Raw genomic sequence first — 9,832 nt, 5'->3', positions numbered from 1 at the left:
CCTCGCGTGGTTGCGGTGCTGCTGCTTCCACGGGCCCGGAGGCTGCGCTGTGCTGCGTGCAGGCGGGCTGATCGCTGCCTGCAGAGAGCACCGGACGAGGCGCTCCGCTTTACGAACTGCCGGCCTCGTAGCAGGATCGGCTCTTTTCCAACGCGGGTACAGCGCTGATGTAGCTGCGGGTAATGCTATGTTCGGAACCTTCCTCTGGTGGAAGTTATTGTTCGGGACTACTTTATTTAACTTTGTGTTCAAAGCATGAAATGCCAGTCATGCTAATCAGATTATCGTGTTCCAGAATGGCAGGGTATGGCAACTTGTGCGTTTTGCTAACAAAAATTGCTGTGGGCTTCTCTTTAGACTCAGACAGGAATCTTTTGATCTGTAATGAGAGTTGTCTGTCTTATGCTGAAATAAAAGGAAAAGTATCTTGGAAGTAGTCGGTAACTATCAAACAGAAAGGTTTATTTTTCATCTGAAGAAAAGAATGCTGCATAGTGCAGGCAGTTCTGTACAAAATCATTCTGTGCAGATCCTGCTGCTTCAGCGAGGCTGTCTGAAATCCCTTCTCTTTAAACAGAAGTTATGTCATATTGGTAATAGATGTGTACTTGATTTCTATTTGGATGCCGACCATGTTGCAAGAGTTGCTCTGTTTTAATGGTGTAAGATCATGCAACCTTGAATTGGAAATTGTTTGCCAAGCAAAACCAACAAGCTCCTATAAGCTCTGTTATTTTTTAACGTATCTTCTATGTAAACTAATTCCAAGTCTCATTTTTTCCTGTCAGGAGAGGACTGAGAACAATTGAAAAAGAAGGGGAAAAATTTGCTTCTAGGGCAAACCTGACAGTTATTTTCTTCAAGTAGCTGAGAAGGTAAACTGAAGATCTCAGAAAATTTTGCAAGATACAGTCCTAGAAAGGTTGAAGACTATCTGTATTAGAAACAAAAAAAACATCCTGCTAAGGTGAGACATAATAAAGAACACAGAACAAGCAACATTTTGGTTTTCTTTGAGTACTGGATTTCTACAGCTGTTTTTATTGTACTACATATGCTGCGTAACTCAACCTAGCATCCCAGAGGACTACCATCAACATATGAAAAGAGCAAACTGAAACACAATCTAACATGTGCTCTTAGCTTCATACAAACAGTGACAAAGAAAACATTAACCCAGCATAACCCAGCCTGCTTTTGCATGATTCTAGGATGAAACTCCATCTATATATATACACTTTATGGCTTTCAACCAATACGCTTTCCTTAAGTGGTTTGTGCAAGGATAGCCAGTTACACCAAATTATCTGTTGCCAAATCTCTTAACTCACTGCCTCTGAAATTTGGTCGTTTCTTGTAAAATTGCCTGTAACTTGGGGCCTATGTTTTTTGTAAATGACGTAGTAGAACTCTTCCCCTTAACCTAAGAAACACGTGCTCCCTATATTTGCTACAGGATTCAAAAGTTGTGGACAGTCTGCTCATCTGAGTGACAAGAAGATGCCCTACAAGACAGTTTGTGTCAATTGGCTTTACTTTGCTATCAGAAGTAATTAGAGACACAGCTAGCACTGCTGGGACTCAGCCCAGCATTCTGAGCACATTGAGCAGCAGCAAATCAGGACAGGCTTCAGCATCTCTGTAGTCTTACCTTCGCCGGGAAAATTAACCGCCTCTGTGTCCCCTCAGTGCCTGGATCTGCTCTGTACAGGACTTTCTGGCTCTGCTTCAGGGAAGGTCCTTCTTGCAGGGCTAGTCTGGAGCTCACTGGCACAGAAGTGTCCTTGCAGGAAATGGTGCGTTTCTTGAGTTATCTCCTTAGTAGGTGCTGCATGAACCCCTTTCCCTGTCATTTGCATTGCTGTGGAGGTTTTTCCTCACTGCCTTTCATGTGACTCCATATAGAAGTTCCCTCACTGCAGTCAGTGGCCTTCAGGTGTCATTATGTCTAATGCACATGCAGCTCACTGTATGAACTTATTTTGCAGATTGTTCATTTTCTTATTTTCATATAGTGCTATAGGTATGTTCTGCTTCACCATATCTTCTTTTTGGCTGGAAAGCTGCGCAGAGGAAAAGGATCTGGGGGTATTAGTTGGCCAATGGCATCCTGGCTTATATCAGAAATAGTGCAGCCAGCAGAAGCAGGGAGGTGATTATTCCCATGTACTTGGTATTGGTAAGGCCTCACCTCAAGTATTGTATTTAGTTTTAGTTAGTTTTGTATTTAGCCCCTCAGTACAAGAAAGACAGTGATACCCTGGAGTGTGTCCAGAGAAGGGTAACAAAGCTGCGAAGGATCTGGAACATGGGTCTTATGGGGAGTGGCAGAGGGAACTGGGATTGCTCAATCTGGTGAAGAGGAGGCTCAGGGAAAAACTTATCACTCTATTCAGTGCCTGAAGGGTGGTGGCAGTGAGGCAGGGGTCAGCCTCTTCTCTTATGTAGGTAGTGATAGGACAAGAGGTAATGGCCTTAAGTTGTGCCAGGGGACGTTTGGGTTGGATATAGGAAACATTTTTTCTCAGAAAGAGTGATGATGCACTGGCACAGGCTGCCCAGGGAGTTGGTGGGGTCACTGTCCCTGGAGGTGTTCAAGAAACGTGGAGATGTGGCACTGAGGAACATGGTTAGTGGGCATCATGGGAGCAGGTTGATGATTGGACTGCAATTGGCTGCTTCCTCGGGTTTGTGGTTCCTAGCTTTGTCCATATTGCTTTGTTATGACTGACTTCTGATTCTTTACCTATTTCCTGCTTGTTCCTTACAACATCTCAATTTGGTTTCCTACAAGAAGTGGTCTCACGTTACCAGAGATCTTACGACTAGCTTTAAAAACACAAGCTTGAGAGAAAAATGCTTTGGGTTCTTCACTGTCATTTTGTGTTTGAGTGTGTGTGTGCCCAAGCTTCCCCTGGATCCATGAAGTACCGAAGTAGCCACCTGCTGTCCAGCAAGGCCAAGCAGGCTGGCCCCTGCAGATGACTCATGTAGCTTGCCCTCCAGCAGGCACTGGGGAAGACAGCACTCCCAGCCATGAGGATAACTGTTTGTAAATCTTTGAAGGTTTATATGAACACCAGTGTGTGAAAAAACATAATATTACTCCTTCTGCGGGAACTGAAGTGGGAGAAGGTTTGAAATATATTTACTAAGATGTATTTAGTTCAGGTTGCATAACTCAAGATTTAGTTTGTCTTAGGAAAGAATGCAGTTGAGACAGACAGCCTCTCATTATTCCTTCTGTACCTTCTTGCTATTACTCAAAACCTCTGATGAACTAAGAGAACATTTGAACTGTAATCAACTCCTTAATCTTGTAATTAAAGAACACAGTTTCCAAATTGTTTTGTTATACAATAACAAAAACAGTCACTGCTTTGAAGGTTAGATCTAGCATTTTGAAATTACAAACTTCAGCCTCTTATCAACAGGCTTAAAATGTACATAAAGCCGCAACTGTCTCTTGGATCATTATGGTTACTAACTATATGAGCGTACTTGGATTATTTCAGTTTGAGCAGCTCTTTCTTTAATGAGCAGATGTAACAAAATTCTACCTTCTTTACTGGCTTCCGCCTTGTTGTTCTGCCTTCTCTTAGGGTCCTTCTGTAACTGGCGACAAACATCGCGAGACCACTGTGGTGGCTGAGCATTTTGTTGCTGCATTACTGGAAGGAGCTGGGGCATTTCAGCTGATCAGGCTGAACAGCACAGTACCATGTTAGTTGGTATAATAGCAGAAGTGGCCTTTGTTGGAGAAAATGGTAACAGCTGTTTTCATGTTAATACAAGCATTTGTCCTGTAAAAGCATTTGCTGTTCTGTCTGCCTGGTTCATAGTCACGTAGGGTATAATCAATAAAGATGTTATAATTATAAAATAAACAAGAGAGTTTGGCTAAGCAAGTTATAATAACGAAAAGAGAATAGATAGAATGCTTACTCACATCCTGAGCTTGCTGCAAAACTCCAGAGGAGGGATCTCCAAAAGAGATCCTTTCCCACTGGTAGTCAGCTCTTAAATGGCTTCTGGCAGCACAGGTGAATTGCCTTCACCTGTGCTCCCGTGGTTGACTCATTGCTCGCCTCAGGTGATCAATCAGAGGTTCAGGCTGTGATTCAGCAGTTCCCATACACTTAGCAAATGGTTTAGTTAGTCAGCAGGTGTTTAAAATTTATATCATGTATCTCAAAGCAATTGTTTAACATATACAAAGTATTTTGTGCAAGTGTATTCATGTCAGCCTACTTCCAAGTCAGAGTCTAGCCCTTTTGCCATACAAGATGCTAATTATTTTCCTTGAAGACTATGTATTACCTTGTAAGCTCATCCAGATGGAGGAGAGGGAATTAATTCCAGATCCTGTTAGTGAAATTTTATTTCTCTCCATGTGTTACTGATTCGTTTTCAATCATCCATAAAGCATTATAAATACCAACATAGGCAGCTGTAACTTAATGGTAAAACCTGAGGACGGGCTTCCCTAAAATGAAATATATGTTTGAGTTTTATTTCAGTAGAGATTTAAGAAGTTTTATTTCAATTCTGGGCTTCTTATGGAAATGCTTTGTGGTGCAAGAAACTTGAGCTTTAATCCTTAGGATGGGTTTTTTTGAGAATACTGGTTCTTCTTACTTATGTAGTGTTACATAAACTTTAGTCTCTAAATAGTGGTCTAATGGTCCCAGAGCCCTCAGAACAGCCCTAAAAAGTGTTTCCAAAAGAAGTCATCCTGTTGATTGTAACATTCTCAACCTTTGCTCCATCACCTTACTGGAAACTTAATAAGCTTAATACATTGGAGCATGAGGTCAGTATGAATCCAGAGTAGCGCAAAGTGAAAGATGTGAAACTGACTGAGATATTAAAATATATCTCTATATAAATACGTATATATGTATGTATTGGTTCCATGCAGATGCCACAAGGTTGGCCGCTGAAGTGTCTCAAGGATATAAGGCATCTCAAAAAATTGTGTCTAATGCACATGCATTGTATGAACTCATTTTGCAGATTGTTCATTTTCTTATTTTCATATAGTGCTATAGGTATGTTCTGCTTTACCACATCTTTTTTTTGGTTCAAAGGCAAGAAGCTTACAGCTCATGTGAGATGGGCAAAATACAAGGACTGGGATACAGTGTAGCCATTACAGTATTTCTGTGTAATATTACTCATTTTTCTGGCTCTGACACCCAAGACATAGTTGTTTTTATACTTGGCAGCATCAGCTGTGTGTGCTGACCTCAGGAACCATTGCTGTTCTCTGACATTACGTACTGTTCCTCAGAATGTTGTCAGGCTTTGGGCACTCCTTGAACTCGTGTGAGCACACGAGTGGAATAGGGCAGTTGCACCAGTGACCTTCAGATGTTCAGTTTGGGCCTCCAGGGGATTCAGGGAGGCACTCAATTGCTTCAGATATGTTAAGTTCTGGTTCTGAAAGTGTAGTTATACTTTGTAGTAGAGCTAAACAATATAACTGCAATCTGAGTTTCCCACTGAAGTTTTCCACTTGACTCTTAGTTCTGATATAAAAATTAAGTGTTTGGTGTTAGGTAAGCTATTATCCTAAAATATTATAAATGTGCATTCCTTGCTTTTTTATAAATCAGATTTCTTATCTATAAAGTACTTGAAAATAATAGCTCTTTGGCAATAGAAAATGGCCCAAGGCATTTCCTGTTTTGCTTTGAGCACTTTTTGCTCCTGTAAAAGCTTGTACTTTATAAATATTTCAAGATTGACATCCTATAGGAAAAAAACAGAAAGCAGGGATTTTTAATAGATGGAAAACTTCTGTGCTGCATAGTCATACTTCTGAAGAGACTGTGTTTGTGCCATGCAGTCAGACTACAGTGCTCTTTGCAGTGCTGAAGAGTCACATTTGTCTTTGCTGAAAGCCAACCAACAGATTAAAGGAGATAAAAAGTCGCAAAGTTTCAATTGCTCGTCAAAACAAAGATGGTACAGCTGGTTGGTTAAATACATTCTTACACCACTATTTTTAGCCAGATTGGCAAGCTGATTTGTGTGGACAAACAGATGCTGGAGCAGCAGGCAAAAATGCTGATGAGACAAAAGGGCAGGACTGATTCTCTTCTGTTAGGCCCCCATTGATTAGCTAAACTGCTTTGTCAAGTGGCATCCTTGACAGTTCTTCAAAGGGAAGTCAAATATTCTTAGAATTGACTGGTGTACAGCATGCTGTTTTTACCTTTGAGCATATCTGGAACTGCTTGTTAGAAAAGTTCCAACTGGAGTTGTGTTCTTCATTTGATGCTGTCTCACCTCAAGCTGACAAAGAAAATCTTCCAGCCAAGGATGCATAGAGTTTTGAAACAAGCCAGACTTCCTTACTCAGAGTTTGGTCACAGCTAACTGAAAGGTTTTCACTGAAATTATGTTTTATCAAGCACTGGCTGATCTGACCCTCAGTAGTTAATATAAACCCCGTTTTGCAAAAACTGATGAAAATAACTAGATTCCATCATCAGTAATTCCTTTCTGTGCTTCTAATTTTCCCTTTTGCTGTTTCAAAAGATTACAGGATCTAACTGCAGTTCTATTGGGATGCTTGTTCCTCTGTGCAGATTTTATATATATATATATATATATATATACACACACATATATATACACACACACACGCACACATTTTAAAAGCACCGTAAGATCTTTGTGTGGATATTGTTTTATAAAACGATGCTACACAGTTGATCTAAATAGTCTGTACAAAGCAGCATTTTGGCATTGTAAAAAGAACAAAAAAAAAAGCACCATTTTACAGGTGAGAAGGAATCCTGTTATTTTAAGGATAATATTAGTATAAAGTTAGTGAATTAATACATTTCAAACTGGATGACTCATGCTCTCAGAAGATCAGTTATCCAAGACAAGTGACTCAGAAATAGATGCTGTAGCATTGTTATTGTTTTCATCAAATGGCTATTGCTGTTACAAGTAACCCTACAAATTATGCATGAGGATATTCTGCACAGGCCAAAATTACTTACTTGATGTTTTGTTTTTAGTTTTAGGTGGATGGTATAGCTAGCAACTGGGTGTGTAAAGCAGCCGTTAACATGGCCACTACAAATCTCAGCAGTGAACTTCAACAAGAAAAAATGAATATGGTATGTATTTCTTTGCATCTGGGTACTATGAATGATGGTGTATGAAGCCTTATCCCGGGAACATTCATATAAATCAACTTTTCACCCCAGAATTCATAGTAAATTGATGACTTGGGCAAACATTGATATACAAAAGATTCATCCCACTTTGCTTGGGATAGATAGAGTACCTTGGTAAAATTCCCTTTATAGAGACATCCAGTGTTGTATCAGTAAGAATCTAAATGCCTTAAGGGAGTTGTGCTTTATATGTTTGGTTTTGGAATAGCTTATTTAGAAAGATTTTGAGAGATAATGGAATCCTAACTTTCATAAAGATAAGATTATGTTTGAGCAAATGGCTTCAAGTTGTTTTTTCCTGAATTTACGTTTGGTAATTTGGAATAATAGTGCTTTCCACCTGTAGACCTCTCTGTAAAGCTATACTTTATTGGTTATTACTGACTGCATACATTCTTGATAGGCCATAACCATTTAAAATATTTGCTAGGTTCTACTCACAGAAGCTTTAAACTATATCTTAATTTCAATAGATTTGCTTATTATCAGTTAGCTTTGCCTCCAGATAGTTGTAGAATTTGTAGTGGCACTCTGGCAATATCATGATTCTGAACACATAGTGAAGTTGCTAATAACTTTGTGGTCTGTCAGTCATAAAATTGGGTAGGGATGACACTACAGCTTGGCACTTTTATTCCTCTTCAGAAATATGCCCTCTGTTATTCAGCCCAAATCCACTTTGTTCAAGTCTCCATGTTACTAGATGTGAATGTTACTGTTGTGAATGTTTCCAGAGTGTGCTATTTAGACATCTCTACCTCATCAAAGAAGGAGAAGGTGAGAAGGAACTACTGAAGCACAAATGAAAGACAAGGAGTACGCAGCTTTGTTAAGTTCCTCATCAAGTGTTTCATGAAAAGCAGTTATGAGAGGCTGGTAATCATAGATGTGTCTCTCTTTCTTTTCTCCTCCCCAACCCTTTTGTTTTTGCTTTTTGCCTTTGGCTACAGTTTGTAAAGTGGTATCACAGTGCTGGTCTGATCAGGCAAAACCACTGCTGATGCCTACCTATGCTTGGAAGAGAACACAGGCCATAGACTTCGGAACGCTGACCTCGTATTAGGTGAGTCTGTCATTCACTTTCCCACCCCTGCCCATTTCCTGTGTTCCTGTCTTTTTTTTTGTATCGTTAGACTCATATCAGAGTTGTGTTATTAGTTGCATGGGATCCAGTCTCACTTGGCTGTACATACACTTTTCCCTAAAGAAGTTGGATGTTATTATCCTCTATACTAGATGTTCATTATGCAAAGAAAGCATAGAACACAATTTCATTGTAACAGTTTTGAATGATTTTTAGTTGAAGTAATGAAAAAGAAGGTCTAGCAAGCTTGATGTTAACATTTCATAGCTATGATTCCTAATCTGTTGAGCAGATAATAATATTAGAAGCTATTGCATATGTATGTAATCAGTGAATTTACAGATGTTATAATTAAGAACTATTCAGGAAAGTTAGGCTAAACAGGTTATCACACTTAAGAAGAATGGATGGAAAGCTTACCCTTATCCTGGGCTTGCTGAGAAGACTCCAAGAGGAACAATCTCTAAAAAATAAAAATAAAAATAAATCCTTCCCCAGTGGTAGTTAGCTCTTAAATGGGGTCAAGGAGAGGTGGAGCCAGGCTCCAGCCCTTCCAGTAGGGCAAGAGAATTGCCCTCACCTGTGCTCCCAGGGCTGACTCATTGCTCAGGTGGTCAAACAGAGGTTCAGGCCATGATTCAGCAGTTCTCATACAATATGAATATGCATTTTTATTCATAAGTGAATTGTACAAATGAATGTCTTAAGAGCAATGCATGGAGAGTAGATTCCATTCTTTTGCTTTTGTTCAGTTGTAAATGTACTGGGCAATGGATCAAATAACTATTGACGTAGAAAATAACACATTATGTCAAACAAGGACTTGAAACAGTGCTTTGAGGTCAGTAACCTGCGTGCTTAGAACTTTGATCGCAGTGGTAGCAACCAAATGACATAATTTTGGTGGAGATATGGGCAAATATAAACAGGTACCTTTTTGCTCAGCGTTACAAGCGGATCAACAAAATGTAAGTGGGGTGAAAATGCGTATTTCTAATAAGCTTAAGGAGCTTCAACAAACAATGCTCATACTGATGAGTTAATTTGCTGAACCTGCAAGGAAGAGGCTTTTTGTGTTGTTTATTTATGTTTAAATAATGAACAACGCCAGACAACAAAACCTCAATGGGTCCTGCTTTCAACAAGTAGCGTGACAGAGGAGTCTTCCCAAGGCCTTGCTGTATCAAGTGGAAGACAGCATGTTTTGTCTGATGAAATGTAAGTTTAACTACTTGTACAATCAACAAATGTACAGATGGTATAGCTGTATAGATAGACGTATATCCAGGAGTTTGATGTTATTATTATAGTAGAGTAGAAAAAGAAAGACACTCACCCTACCCTAGGCTCACAAAATAGACTCCAGTGGAGCAGATCTCCAGAAGAGTTCCTTCCCCACTGGCAGTCAGCACCTAAATGGGTCTAGGAGAGGTGGAGCCAGGCTCCACCCCTTCCACAGGTGAAGGCAATTCACCTGTGCTCCCGTGGCTGACTCATTGCTTGCCTCAGGTGATTAATCAGAGGTTCAGGCCGTGATTCAGCAGCCCCA

General features: G+C 40.0%; 1 protein-coding gene across 3 annotated transcripts in view; it reads left to right on the top strand.

Moving 5' to 3' along the window:
* Nucleotides 1-9,832, top strand: part of PANK1 (pantothenate kinase 1) — a 45,270-nt gene that overhangs the window by 157 nt on the left and 35,281 nt on the right. The window contains exons 1-4 of one of the 3 annotated variants that reach the window (XM_031554443.2): nt 36-179; nt 789-967; nt 7,038-7,139; nt 8,150-8,262. Coding sequence is in view for 1 of the 3 variants with exons in the window: in XM_010714505.4 (XP_010712807.1) it covers nt 9,483-9,501 (19 nt within the window). In the remaining 2 variants the exon portion in view is untranslated. Of the gene's footprint in view, nt 1-35; nt 180-788; nt 968-7,037; nt 7,140-8,149; nt 8,263-9,236; nt 9,502-9,832 lie in introns of those variants that run through there. The other 2 variants (XM_085229718.1, XM_010714505.4) reach the window with 2 other exon arrangements.

Source organism: Meleagris gallopavo, chromosome 8 (assembly GCF_905368555.1).
Source record: "Meleagris gallopavo chromosome 8, MGAL_WU_HG_1.1, whole genome shotgun sequence".
NCBI lineage: Eukaryota > Metazoa > Chordata > Aves > Galliformes > Phasianidae > Meleagris > Meleagris gallopavo.
Note: the sequence above shows the minus strand (reverse complement) of the source record. Positions and strands in the feature narration are given on the sequence as shown.